Genomic DNA, 14,632 nt, shown 5'->3' on the forward strand with positions numbered 1-14,632 from the left:
CTGATACCGCATTGCTTCCCCATTCTTCCTGTGATTATCCGTTTAACTCTTTGGGCCTCTGACATGCCTGCTTCCCCCTGCAGGGACATATTCCTCAGCCTACGCAGGCTCTGAAACCCCATGCTAGGCTGGTTTGGGGGCTGAGACCTGTCTTGCTCTGTCTCACCTAGCAGCTTGTTTGGGGAGGGGGGATGGGAGAGGAAGAAGAAGCATATGTTAAAAATTATTGACTTTATTAAGGTAGAATTTACATTCAAATAAAGTGTATTTTTAAGTATGCAGTTTGAGTGTTGATGAATATATACAGTTGTATAACCACCACCACCACAGTCAAGATACAGAACCTGTCCAGAGCTGCTAAGATGCTCTCATGTCCCTTTATAGTCAGTCTTCTCTCAAACCTGGTCCAGGCAGCTGTGGTTCCACTTTATGTTACTCAAGTTTTGTCTTTTCTAGAATGTTATCTAAATTGGACCATCCAATGTGTATTCTCTTTGTTTCTGGATTTTTTTCACTCACTGTAATAATTTTGATATTTATCTGTTTTGAGTATATCAGTAGCTCATTTCTTTCTGTTACTGAATAGCATCCATGGTACACGTATGAACCACAATTACATTTTTACTCACTGACCCATTGACTGGTATTTGAGTTGTTTTTAGCTATAGGACAATTGGATAATGCTGACTCTAGATATTAATGTTGAAAGTCAATAAAAATGAATGTAATTTCAAAAAATTAGAATTTTAATTTAGGCCAGTTTTTCCACTTGTTTGTTGTGTGATCTTGGACAAATTACTTAAGCTTTCTATGCCTAAATATTTTTATAAAAGATATGGAGACTGTAGAGCTCCTACCTTAATACTCCTGTGAAGCGTGCAGGAGGAAACTCAGGGAAGTTACTAAGCATAGTGCTTGGTGTATAGGAAGCAGTTAATAATGTTAGCTATTATATTGCCAAGAATAATAGCAACAACACTGATAAAAATGGAAAGGTTTTTTAAAATTATTGGGTGTTTTTTAGGGAGTGAGGAAGGGTGGAGACAGAGAGAGAGACATTGATGCGAGAGAGTGTCGTCGATCAGTTGCCTCAAGTCCTCACCCTGACGGATTTGAACTGGTGACCTTACGGTGCAACGTTGCTCAACCAGCTGAACCACACCAGCCAGAGCAAGGGCAAGGGTTTTTAATTGCTTGCATGGCTCACAATTTTATGTAGCTTCCCAAAAGCTAATTTCAGTTACTTTAATATTCATTAGTTATTGTCATTCCACCATTCAGTATACTTTATTAAGCACTTGTTGAGTACCAAGGATTATAATAGTAACAAAGATCAAAAGAAAGAAGACACAATCATTGTCCTGTACCTGATGTATTGTTCTTAAAAACTACACATTATAACTGGTTAGTGGGTTTTGAAATAAAATCTGTTCATCATAACTATAATTTTTTTCCTAATAAAGTAGAATGGTATAGAAACTATCAGGGAGCATCGCATGTAATAAGCGCAGATACTATTCTGTGAAACTTGTTTTTAATGTGATATCTATATCTATCCATTCACCAACCATATATCCATCTATCCTTATTTAGATACAAGCACACACACATGCGCACACGTGTGCGCATGTGTGTGTGCTTGTATCTAAATAAGGATAGATGTATTGTATACATGTATGTATATGTGTGTGTGGTTTTGTGTGTGTACTTGGTTATGATCTAAAATGTATTTCTTATTATGGGTCACGGTCCCCCCAAAAAACAAACCTGTCCTGGTAGATAAGCGGTACTATACTCAAGACTCCAAGGATAGAAAATCATAGATTTAAATTAGAAGTAATTAATCACTGCATTAGTAAAATATTAAATCATAGATAAATTTTTTGAGCTTTGGGATGTTTTATAAAGAAACCTGCAAAACTTTGTATAAAAGATTTAAAGAGCCCGGCCGGGTGTGGCTTAGCAGTTGAGCATTGACCTAGGATTGAAGAGATCACAGTTCGATTCCCAGTCAGGGCACATGCCTGGGTTGTGGGCTCGAGCCCCAGTCGGGGGCATGCAGGAGGCAGCCGATCAGTGACTTATCATTGATGTTTCTATCTCTCTCTCTCTCCCTCTCCCTCCCTCTCTCTGAAATCAATAAAAAGATATATTTAAAAAAAAAAAAGATTTAAATAAAATACTAATGTTCTGTAAGAAGACTAAATATTGTAAAAATTAACTTAATCCATGGACATTAATGTAGTAACCAAGACAGCTACCTTATAGACTAGGAGGATATTCAAGTATTAAATAATTATAAGAATGATATGTTACTAAGGGCAAAGGTAAGATACCATATGAGTGTATGACTGGAACCTATAATTCTTCCCCGTGCTGTTTTTAGATGTAATACAATTTCAGCCGAAGTCAGAACAGCTTTAGGAGTCAATATGAATCCAGAATTATTAACACCAAAGGCTAAGGTTTGTGTACATTAGGACAAAAAGAAGGGGGGACATGCATTAGAGCAGGGTATAATATTGACACAAATAGAAATATAGAGTAGCAGGAGAGAATAGAAAACCCAAAAGTATGTGCTGAAGTATCTACTAAAAAACAACTGGACACAGAAGGATTTTAAAGTAAATGTTGAGAAAAGCTCAGTAGTATAGAAGCAATTATTTAGTGTCTTGTTTTATACACTAGTAAATTCAGATGTTTGAAGAGTTGAATATTTTTATTAAATTAGGAGAAATTTACCGCTAATATTTCTAAGTGTCAGAAGAAACCTATCGGAAAGATATGTACAAGTTAAATACTATTTACTTTAAAAATCTAAACAAAAGGAATTTGTAACTACTTGCTTATAATATTACAGGTCTTTACATATATAACAACATTCTAGTCAATTTTAATGCATGGTAGATTTTTCTGTTTTAAAAATGTCTTTGTCCCAACCATCTGTTAGGATCACGTCATCTCTGAAGCACTTATTTAAAATTAGGCTTTGTGGGTCTATATTTTTTAAGGCCTCTCAAATGTAGCTTGAATCATTAGATTTTAAATCCCATAGGTGAATTTTACAGCATTACTTAAAAATTATTCTCAGTGCACATTCTAGAGTCTGTGCGATATGATACAATTTTTTCATCTATATACTTTTGTTTTTAAAAAAGTTACTTTTTGAAAAGAAAATGAAAAATGAATCTCTTCTTCCTCTAATCCCTTTCTTAAAATGCCTCTTGTGACTTGTGGTCATATGTCTGAAACACAGGGCAGCTTTGTTGACATCACTGATGATGCTTGTCAGCAGAGATTGGTCAGTGCTGCCAGTTTTTTTGTGTGTGTGTCACTTCAAGTATCCATGTCCATTGCAGCTGCTCTGGAACTCATAGGAAGATCCCAGTTTTCGCGGTATCCTAGAAGAATCACGTGGGTAAGATAGAGTTTCTTTCAGGGTGTCCCAGCAAGTTAATAGGTAGAAGAGTTATACTATTAGAACAAAAGTTTACCTATATGCTGTATCGAAAAAGTGGGAGATGGTTTGTGGCCAGTAGTCCCCCAGTGCCCTTAAGAATAGAGGAAGGCTCATCTGTCTTTTTGAATCTTTAATAAAATGCTGTGACACAAGAGTTAATTAGCTTAAGGTTGCCTGCATTCAGAGTTCAAAAACCCTAACTGGAGCTGACGGAAACTGCTGAGGCCCTTCACTCAGTAATACTTGGAGAGTCAGAGTACTTTGACAGTCAGGTAACTGTGAATTGCTCATATTTTGTACAGTGATATGTTGTACTTTTTAAGTATTATTTTTGCATTTATTATGCAAAATGCTTACAACAATGCCCAGTAGTGGTCGATAAATGTTAGCTCCTTAGTATGTGTAATGTGAAGCATGAGCTTCGCATGCATGATTGTTATTCAGCCTCTTTTCAAAAAGAGGTTTTCTGTTTAAGGTCCCCCCCCCCCCCTGTAATGCTTAAAGAAGCTTTTCTCAGAAGGGTTTCCTAATTTGGGCTTGGACACTTTTCATCTTAGTCAAAGTTTAATGGAGAGCACTACATTGGTTAGTACGAAAGCTATTTGGAGGGGAGGTGGTGCATTAACTGGCTCAGGTAGAGACTATATTCATCCTCTTCAAGCTCTTGGGCTTTGATGGAAATAACAGCTTTTTCCCTGCTTGATCTCCTACGTCTAGACTGCTAGAAGGTCAAAAAATATTAGGTGGTTTTTTTTTGAGGCATAGCAATAACTTAAACATTAATAACTCCCAATTGTCTTTGGCTATATTATACATTTATTTTATTTAGAATATTAATTTTGAATTTTTAAAAATATTGATTTGTTGTATGGGGCTTTCACTTTTAATTGATTTCTAATCAATTTGCAATGTGTTGATGTTTTCTTTGTGTTCTAAAGCAGGGAAAGAAAAAACAAAAACAAAAAACTTTTCTTTAGAGGGCCACATAGTAAATATTTTAGCCTTTTCAGGTAAGAGGTAAGAGTGAGGTTTTTATTTATATATTTATAGAATCATTTAAAATGCAACCATTAAAAATGTAAAAAACATTTTTAGTTCATGGACTATAATAAAAATATGCAGCAGGCTGGATTTGTCCAATGGGCCATAGTGTGTTAACCTTTTCTGTCTTAGAACATAGTCAGTTTTTGTAACTGTTCTGTGTGTGTTTGAATAATCTGTTCTCTATATTTCCAGTAGCAGTATGTCTGTTTATATTAAGATTTTTAATTGTGTTGTTTACATCTTATTTATCTTTATTAAATTATCTTAATTTCCTGTTATAGTTAAGGATTTCTCAGTTTCTCCTCTTAATGCTGTGAATTTTTGTTTTAGCGTCTTCAGACTATTTTATTAGAACAGTAGTGCCCCCTTATCTATGGTTTTATTTTCTTCAGTTTCAGTTACCTGTGGTCAGTCTCAGTCCAAGAATATTAAATGGAAAATTCCAGATAGTTTGAGAGAGAGAACTATGTTCACATAATTTTTTACAGTATATTATTATAATTATTCTATTTTATTATTAGGTATTGTTATTAAGCTCTTACTGTGCATAATTTATAAATTAAACTATCATAGGTGGTTATGTATAGGAAAGAATAGTTATATAGGGCTCAGCACTGTCTGTGGTTTCAGGCATCCACTGGGGGGGTCTTAGAACGTATTTCCCTCAGATAAGGGGGGCACTGCTGTATATAAATTTTTATAATTGGTACATTTTGGTGGATTGTTCCTGATTACACTAAAGTCTTTGTTTATCCTTATTAATACTTTTCATCTTTAATTCTACCTTGTCTCTTATTATATAATATTATTGCTATATCAGTTTTATTTTTCTGATTGTTGAGAGTTATCTGGAGTTTCTCTTTTTGTTTGCTTTGTTTTTTAGTCTGTTCTTTTTTTTATTAATTAGTTTGTCTTTTTGAAAATATGTTTTTATTGAGAGAGAGAGGAAGGGAGAGGGGTAGAGCAATAGAAACATCGATGTAAAAAAAACATCGATGGGTTGCCTCCTGCACACACCCCACAGGGGATCAAGCCCGCAACCCGGGCATGTGCCCTGATGCAGAATTGATCCCGAGACCTCTTGGTTCATGGGTTGATGCTCAACCACTGAGCCATACTGCTGGGCTTTAGTCAGTTCTCATATTCGTTTTCTAGGGCCTTCATAACAAAGTATCACAAGCTGGGTGGCATATAACAACATAAATTTATTCTCTCACAGTTCTGGAGGCTAGAAATATGAAATGAAGGTGTCCTTAGGGCCATGCACTCTCTGAAGGCTCTAGGGGAGGAATCTTCCTTACCTCTTTACCTTCTGGTGGTGGATGCTGGCAATCCTGGGCATTCCTTGGTTTGTAGGCACATTACTCCAGTCCCTGCCTCCATCTTCATATGACCTTCACATGACCTGTATGTCAGTGTCCAGATTTCTCTCTTACAAGGACTCCAGTCATATTGGATGACCTCAATTTGATTACATCTGCAAAGACCCTATTTCCAAGTGAAGTAACATTCACAAGTCCTGGGTTAGCATGAATTTCTAGGAGGACACTATTCAACCTAGCAGTTCTATTGAGGTATAACTTACATGCAGTCAGATTTAGCCTTTTTTTTGGTACACTTCTGTGAGCTTTGATGAATGCATACAATTGTGTAGCTTTTACAGTCACACCCTCAAAAAATTCTTTTTTTTCTTTTATAGTTGATCGTACATCCGCTAACTCCTGGCAACTGCTGATCTGTCTTATGTCTCTGTCGTTTTGCCTTTTCAAGACTGTTGCATTTTGAGTCTAGCATTTTTCACTCACCATAATTCATTTCAAATTTATTCATACTGATCCATGTATCAGTAACTTGTTCCTGTTTGTTCCTGAGAAATATTCCATTGTATGTATGCATGTAGCATAGATTGTTTACCCATTTACCAGTTGAAGGATGGTTTTGTCACTTTCCAGTTTTTGGCAATCATGAATCAAGCCCTATAAACATTCATGCACAGATTTTCCTGCATGCATGTTTACATTTCTCTTGAGTAAATACCTGGGGCTAGGATTCAGGCAGTATGTTAAGTATATATTTAACTTTTTAAGAAACTGACAAGCTGTTCTCCAAAGTGGCTATATTATTTTGTATTCCCACTAATGATTAAAATTCCAGTTCTAAATTCTTGCCTACACTTGGTATTGACAGTCCTTTTCAAAAGCTTTTCTCCTGGGTATGCAGTGGTGTCTTATTGACTAATGATTTTGAGCATGTTTTCATATGCTTATTTGCCATTTGTATATCTTTGTGGTTAAGTGTCTTGTCTTTGACCCATTAACAAAAATTTTGTTTAAATATTGACTTTTGGTAGTTCTTTATATATTTATATGTAAGTCCTTTATCAGGTATATAAATGATGAAACAAATGAATATTTTGAAAAATAGACTCAGCTTTTTGGGAGCTACATACAGTTGAGTTAATGAGGTCAGTTAAATACCCTAGCCCTTCACATTTTCATTATTTTTGTTACTGTTATTTAAAAATAGCAATTTATAAACATTCTCTGTGAGGCACTATGCTAAATATTTTACCTGAATTATTGCAAATATTTTCTCCTATTGCATGGCTTCTTTTTTCATTCTGTTAATAGATTTTTTAAAAGCAGAAGTTCTGCTCTGAAGAGAAATTTACCAAATTTTTATGATAATGTTTTTGGTATCATATCTAAGAAATCTTTGCCCAACCCGAGGTCACAGATTTTCTGTTTATTTGGAGAAGTTTTATAGTTTTAAGTTTGACATTTAGGTCTACAATCTGATTTGAGAATTTGTAATGTGTGATATGAGGTGTGAGCAAAGTTAATTTTATTGCATATAGATGTTCCAGCACCATTTGTTGAAAAAGCTATCCTTTCTCTATTGAATTGCCTTTGTATTTTTGTCAAAAAAAGTGTTTGAATATGTATGTGGGAGTCTACTTCTGGACTCTATTCGGATCTTTAGATCAGTGTTTGTCCTTTTGCCAATGTCATACTCTTGATTGCTATTAATTTTATGGCAGGTCTTTAAATGAAGTAATGTGACTCCTCCAGCTTTGTTCTTCTTTTCAAAATTGCTTGATTATTTTAGTTTTTATGCCTTACTAGATATGTTTAAGAAGCTGCTTTTCTGTTTTTTCACAAAATTATTCTGGGATTTTGGTTGAGAGGGCATGGATCTGTACAAATTTGGAAGAGAATTGACATTTCAACAGTATTGTCTTTTAATCCATTAAGAGTGTACCTCTCCATTTACTTAGGTCATCTCTGATTTCTTTCATCAATTTTTTAAAAATATAGTTTGTCCATATTTTGTTAGATTTGTACCTAAATATATATATTTTTAATTTTAGATTTTGATATTTCTTGGTTCTGTTTGTTTTTCGTTTTCTGGATTTGGGTTTATTGCAGTTTCTTTTTTTTTTTTTTAGTTGCAATTTTCAGTTGTACTTTGCCATATAAATAGTTGACTTTTGTATATGGACCCTGTATCTTGTGACTTTCCTAAATTGTGTATTAATTCTAGTAGTATTGTAGATACTTTGGGATGTTTTTACAACAAAAATTATACTTTCTGACTGGAGATAGTTTTATTCCTTTCCTACTTGTCTCTTTTCATTTCTTCACTTTATTGTAGTGAGTAGAAACTTCAGTACGATAGTGACCACGAGTGCCTTGTTCCTGGTTTTAGGGGTAAAGCATTGTCTTTTATTGTTAAATGTGATGTTAGTTGTAGGTTATTTTAGAAGGACTTCATCAGGTTGAGCAAGTTCCCTTCTATTCCTACTTTGCTGCTAAGTGTTTTTTTTTAATCATGAATAGATGTTAAATTTTGTCAGAAACTTTATCTCTATCTATTGGGGTAACCATATTGATCTTTTATTTCTTAATATGGTAAATTACGTAATTTTTTTGACTTGAATGAGCTTTCCTAGCATTCCTAGCATTCTTAGCATCAACCCCTCTTGTTCATGCTTTTCCCTTTTTGTATATTGTTGAATTTTGTTAAGGACTTTTGTGTCTCTGTTCATGAGGGATACTGATCTATGGTCTTGTTATACTGTCTTTGTTTGGTATCAGGGAAATGCTGGCTTCATTTATCGATTTGAGTAATTTTATAATTTAATTAATTTGATTTGTTTTTCTCTAAGATTGTATAGAATTGATATTATTCCTCTAAATTTTGGAAGAATTTGCCAGAAAAATATCTGGCCTTCCATATTTCTTTTTTGGAAAGTTTAAACTATGAATTCATTTTCCTAATAATCATAGATCTACTCAGACTGTTTCATTTTGGATGAGTTTAGTTAGTCTGTGGGTTTTGAGTAATTTCTTCATTTCATATTAGTTGTCAAATTTGTGTGCTTAGAGACACTCTTGATATTATTGCCTTACTAACTATTAATGCCCAAGACATCTGTAATGATATTTCTGCTTTCATTTCCTGATTTATATCTTCTGTGTCCCAATAAGTGTCTGATTTGTGCTTTCTATCTTTTCCCCTTTGACAGTTTTGTGGCTTTGCAACTGTCAAAGTACCTGTTTTTGGTTTTATTGATTTCTCTCCATTAATTCATTTTCAAGTTCATTAATTTCTATTCTTTATTATTTTTTTCTTTCTGCTTATTCTAGGCTTATTTTGCTCCAGTTCTGATTTGACACCTTTGGTTTAATAAAAACATCTCATACTGTAATTTTCTCTCTACACACTGCGTTAGTTGCGTTCCACAAATTTTACTATGTGGTGTCTTCATTTTTCTTCAATTCAAAATATTTTTTTGTTTGCCCTGAGACTACTTCTTTTGACCCAGGCATGATTTAGAAGTTTCTTGTTTATTCTCCAAGTGTTTGAATATTACCCTTCTATTACTGATTCCTAATTAAATTCCTTTATGTTCAGAGAGCACCCTTTGTCTATTTTCTGTTCTTTTAAATTGAGCTTCTCGAATATGAAGGTTCATGTCTTTCACCAAATTTGAGGTTTGTTTATTCATTATTTCTTCAATTATATTTTTCTTAGCAGGCTCTGTTTTTTGTTGTTTTTTGGTTTGTGGGGTTTTTTTGTTGGTTTGTGTGTGCGTGTGTATGTCTTTTGTTTTTTTGCCAATCTTTTTCTCTCTTCATCATTCAGATTGGATGATTTCTGTTGATGTACCTTTATACCTTCAAGTTCACTCTGTCATCTCAAATGCTGGTACTTAGACCATCTTGTGTATTTTTAAATTTCGGTTATTAAATCTTTTCAGTTCTAAATTTCCATTTGTTTTTACTTTATGTGTTATTTCTTTGTTGAGACTTTCTCTTTCCATTCTCTTCAAGAATTCATCGTTACTTTTGGATAATTTTTATAATAGTTCTATTAAAATCTCTTGCACTTAATTCCAACTCCTGTGTTTTTGACATTGGTGTCTATTGATTGTCTTTTCCTGTGTGAGTTGAGATTTTCCTTGTTTGTATGTTGAGTAATTTTGGGTCTTGGCTTGTTTAAATGCTATGGAGAATATTGTTGTTGTTTTTTGTGTTTGTTTGTTTTTTTAAGCAGGCTAACAGTCTGCAGGGGTTGAGGCTCCAAGTTCTAACTAGCCACTTCCGGATTGTGGTTTTAACATTAGTTCTGTTTTCAAAGCCTTTGCCATACTCTTCAGATATATTCTGAGTGTACACCTTCCAGAGGCTAGTTTGGGTCCTGGGCAGTGGTCTTAGTTTCTTTTTCAGAGTCTTTGATACGATGTTTAGAATCTGATCTAAGCAGTTGCTGTTCAGGGGTGAACCTAGAAGATTACATACAACTTTCTGGAGTCACGTTCCTGAGTTTCTCTATCTCCATGGTGTTATCTGAATCCCTGGGCTCCCTTTTTTCCCTCCCCTGAAAGCTGATGTTTTACATTTCCTGTTCTGCTGCATAGCTCCCACAGCTACACTCATGTCCAAGGCAAAATGGTGTGTACTTATGTGTCTGTCTCATTCCTTGAGGTTCCTGTTTTGCAGTGAGCAGAAAGATATTACAGATGTTTGGAAATAAGTCAAATTTTAAAGTCCCTCTTTTATCAAATATATACTTGTATGTAGGCCTGGTCCTGATTTTATGTGTAGGGCATTCACATCAGAGATGAACTTTTTACTGGCATGAGTCTTGTAAAATTTTTCCTTTAAAAAAAGCAACCCAAGCCCAGCTGGAGTGGCTCAGCGGTTGAGCATCGACCTATGATCCAGGAGATAGGGTTTGATTCCTGGTCAGGGCACAAGCCTGGGTTGCAGGCTCGATCCTCAGTAGGGGGTGTGTAGGAGGCAGCCAATCAATAACGACTCTGTCATCACTGATGTTTCTCTCTCTCCCCCTCCCTCTCCCTTCCTCTCTCTGAAATCAATAAAGATATATATATAAAAACACAAAACAAATCCAAAATATTTTTTAAGGTGGTGTTCTGAGAACATTTGTTATTAACTAGGTCATTGCCTCCCCTTTCAAGTCAAATTCTGAATGTCCATATGATATCACCAATGAAAATGTAATTTATCTATGCTGGAAGTTTGGCAAATGCTTATTCTTCATTGTCAATCACCTATTGAACTTTTCTAGAGACACATTCCTAGGCCCCCCATCCCTAGAGCTTCTGATTTAGTTGATGTACAGCACAATAAATAAAGGAGAAAACAACCTACATGCTTTTGTCTCCTATTTTAGCCCTCTTGTTTCAATGCCAGACATTTCCATGGTCTGGGAGATTTCCTTTAGGACAGATATATCTGAGAAAGATTGCTGTCGTATTGCTCCTTGAGGGTTGTTAACTCAGCGGGTTCCCCAAGGCCACTAGGTACCATCTGAACAAACAAGGTGCCAAACCCGTTGCACTTGCCTTGGTGAGGGTCTCAGTCTCTCACCATTTTCCCAGGTATATTCTTCACTAGTTCATCATTCTTGAGGTTGTCTCTGAATCATTGAACATGCATTTCTTAGCTGGTTGTTCCCAAACCAGTTTGGCAAGGAGTAGGACTTAATATTATCCTGTCATTTTCTTTATTGTGTTCAAAGATAAAAAATTTAATTTTTTTCAACTTTAAAAAAAATTTTTTTTTTAATTTTTTTAAATCCTCACCCGAGGATATTTTTTCCATTGCTTTTCAGAAAGAGTGGAGGGGGAGAGACAGACAGACAGACAGACATCATTGTGAGATACACATCAATTGGTTGCCTCCACCACATGCCCCGACCAGGGCCGGGGATCTCTCCTGCAACCAAGGTACGTTCCCTTGACCGGAATCTAACCGGAGACCCTTCAGTCAGCAGGCTGATTCTCTAACCATTGAGCCAAACTGGCTAGTGCTCAACTTTTTAAAATTAAGGTATAGCATGCATCTGGTAACTGCTTAACGGGTACCAATCTCAGGTATACAGCTTGAACTTTGCATATGTATGTACCCCTGTGACCACCATACAGTCAAGACATAGAACATCCCCCCGTTCTAGTAGGCTCCTCCATGCTCCTTCCCAGTCAGTACCCTCTTCCCCAAGAGTCAGCCTCTGTTCTGATTTATAATACCCTAAATTAGTTTTACCTGTTCTAAGATTTAATATAAAGATGCAAAATATATACTCATGTTTCTAGTATTTTTAATCAGATGAGTTTTATGGCCAAGCCTTGCTGAGTTACTTAACATTACTGTTTCTGCCTTGTTTATACCTCAGACAGCACAGCTAAACCAAAGTAGATTTAATTTTGCTTTTATTTTAAATTTTTCATAGATGAGAGAATCTTAAAATTATTTAGAAATTTTCTCATATTTCTTTTCCCACTCTAAAAGTTTCAGTGACTTTGTGCTTCATCCACTCAGAGTGTGTGATTTATTCCCACAGATTTTCCTTGCCCTAGCTCCCCTTTTTCCTCCTCTGCATTTCTTTTCTCTCTCTCTCTCTCAATCCTCACCTGAGGATATGTTTCTACTGACTTTAGAGACAGGAAGGGAGAAAGAGAGAGAGAGAAACATCGAATGGTTGCCTCCCATACGTGCCCTGATCTGGGATCTAACCCTCAGCCTAGGTACGTGCCCTGACGGGAGTCAAGCCTGTAAGCTCTTGGTGTATGGATGACACTCCAGCCAACTGAGCCACCCGGCCAGGGCACCCTCCTCCACAGTTCCTTCTATAAGTGCATAGTGATGAGGGGAAGATTTCTAAAATCTTATTTTCTGTTTGCTCTTTGCCATGCTAGTGTTTGGTCTCGGGTGAATTCAGGCTTAACTGAATGCCTGCGGTTATTGCATTAACCTCATATTTTCCTTCTCTTCCTTCTGCAGCATGATGGAAGTGGTTCGTTGCATGATATCCAGCTGTCATTGCCATCTAGTCCGGAACCAGAAGATGGTGATCAAGTACATAAGGTGAGATCAAGTCCAGTAAGAGGAGGTAGTCATGCTGAATTTTTCAAAATTCTCGTTACCAAAATTGTAAAGCAACAAGAATTAAAACATTTACTAATGAATGTTTTAAAACCTTTGGCTTTGCTGTCTTGCTTTCAAGCAAGCCTTTTTTGACAAGCTTGCTTTCAACTTTTGCTACCTTATGAAGTTAAAATAAAATCCCTGTGGGGCTTTAATTTGAATTTATTTTATCAGTTAGATAATCATTTGTCCTTGTATTACAAGGATAGGATTCTTTTATTACAAAATCATTAAATATTTTAAATTCTTTTTTATAATTATGAATAACAATTTTAAAAATGCTATTACCAATAAAAATTAAAATGGTTAATAAGTACTTCTCATATGCCATATCTCATTATAACATTGAAGAAATATACTGAAAATAGATTAATTTATCTTTTTTTCATGTTTAAAAATATAATTATAGAATATAGGTACATTTTAGTGAGTGAAAGTACTTTTTTTATAATTCTCATCTTTAGGTCTATTTTTAGTTGGAGAAAGCTTTTTCTTTTGCAGCTATTTTTGAAGCATATATTTATATATTAAATACATACAAGTATTCCTGATTTATTTAATTCTTGATTTATACATTTTTTTGCTTTTACATTCTGTTTTCAGGGTATGCTAGTCAGTGTTTGCTGGTCATCTGCAGTAACGACCAACCTTGAAATGTTGGTGCCTTACAATAAGAAAAGTTTACTTCTCACTGTTATATCTTAATATGTTACCTATTGGCTGTAAATCAGTTGAGATTCTGCTTCATAAGTCTCCTTCTTTCTGGGATTCAGGCTAAAGAAGGATCAGCCCCTGTCCTCTGACATGGTGTTTTCGTACCTGAAGGACAAGGGCATTAGTAGAACCACATGTGGCTCTGCCTGGATGTAATAGATGTTTCTTCCATGACAAGTCAAGTGACCAAGCCTGCTGTTAGGGACCAGAGAAGCATAATTTTCTCGCAGGATGTAGAATGACTTACTGGAAACAAGATTGTACATAAACAATCAAAATCAAAAGAATATAGGGTAGTAGCCACATCATGGCTTTTCAACATGTTACTACCTGCCCTTGCACAAATTTCTTCCCAGCTCTTCACCCCTATTGATGTTGTGAATGTAATAATGCCCTAAGTCAGCCAGCCTGCAGCAGAGCATTCTTTAACACACACACGTGTGCATGCGTGCCTGTTGAGAACCATTGACTTATACCATCTCTGATTATCTCACAGTTGACTTTTTTTCCTGCATTCTTTTTGTGAAAAGTTTTTTACATGTAAAAAAAATTCTTTTTAAAGAAAAATGTTTTAATTTCCACTTTTTTACACAAGTATCTTCATTTTTCCCCACTGTTCCTTTCTTGTTTATATATTTAATATTACATGATAGACATATTGTTACACAGCATTTATTTTTAAACAATAACCCATTTATTTAATCTATGATTGCATTTTAGAAATGTGTGCTGGGTTCAGCTCGGTGTGTTTCTGTTTCTGCGGGGCTCACTCATGCCTCTGCAAGTGCTGGGTCAGCTGGGAGCTAGCTGATTGTTGGCTGGGGCACACACCTGCTCCATGTAGTCTTTCTTCCTCCAACAGGCGATTGCTGTGTTATTCACTTGGTTGAAATATCAGGGGTCCCCAGAGCCAGAGAACATGTGTGAGGCCTTTTAAAGCCCAAGTTTAAAACTTGAA

General features: G+C 35.5%; 1 protein-coding gene across 13 annotated transcripts in view; it reads left to right on the forward strand.

Moving 5' to 3' along the window:
- The window catches only part of CCSER2 (coiled-coil serine rich protein 2), a 203,316-nt gene that overhangs the window by 139,742 nt on the left and 48,942 nt on the right, over window positions 1-14,632 (forward strand). For all 13 annotated transcript variants that reach the window (XM_081157357.1, XM_081157356.1, XM_081157345.1 and 10 more), the window contains one exon: window positions 12,817-12,900. In XM_081157357.1, coding sequence (XP_081013483.1) covers window positions 12,817-12,900 — 84 coding nt within the window. The remainder of the gene's footprint in view (window positions 1-12,816; window positions 12,901-14,632) is intronic.

This window comes from Miniopterus schreibersii (assembly GCF_964146895.1).
Source record: "Miniopterus schreibersii genome assembly, chromosome: 14".
NCBI classification, from domain to species: domain Eukaryota; kingdom Metazoa; phylum Chordata; class Mammalia; order Chiroptera; family Miniopteridae; genus Miniopterus; species Miniopterus schreibersii.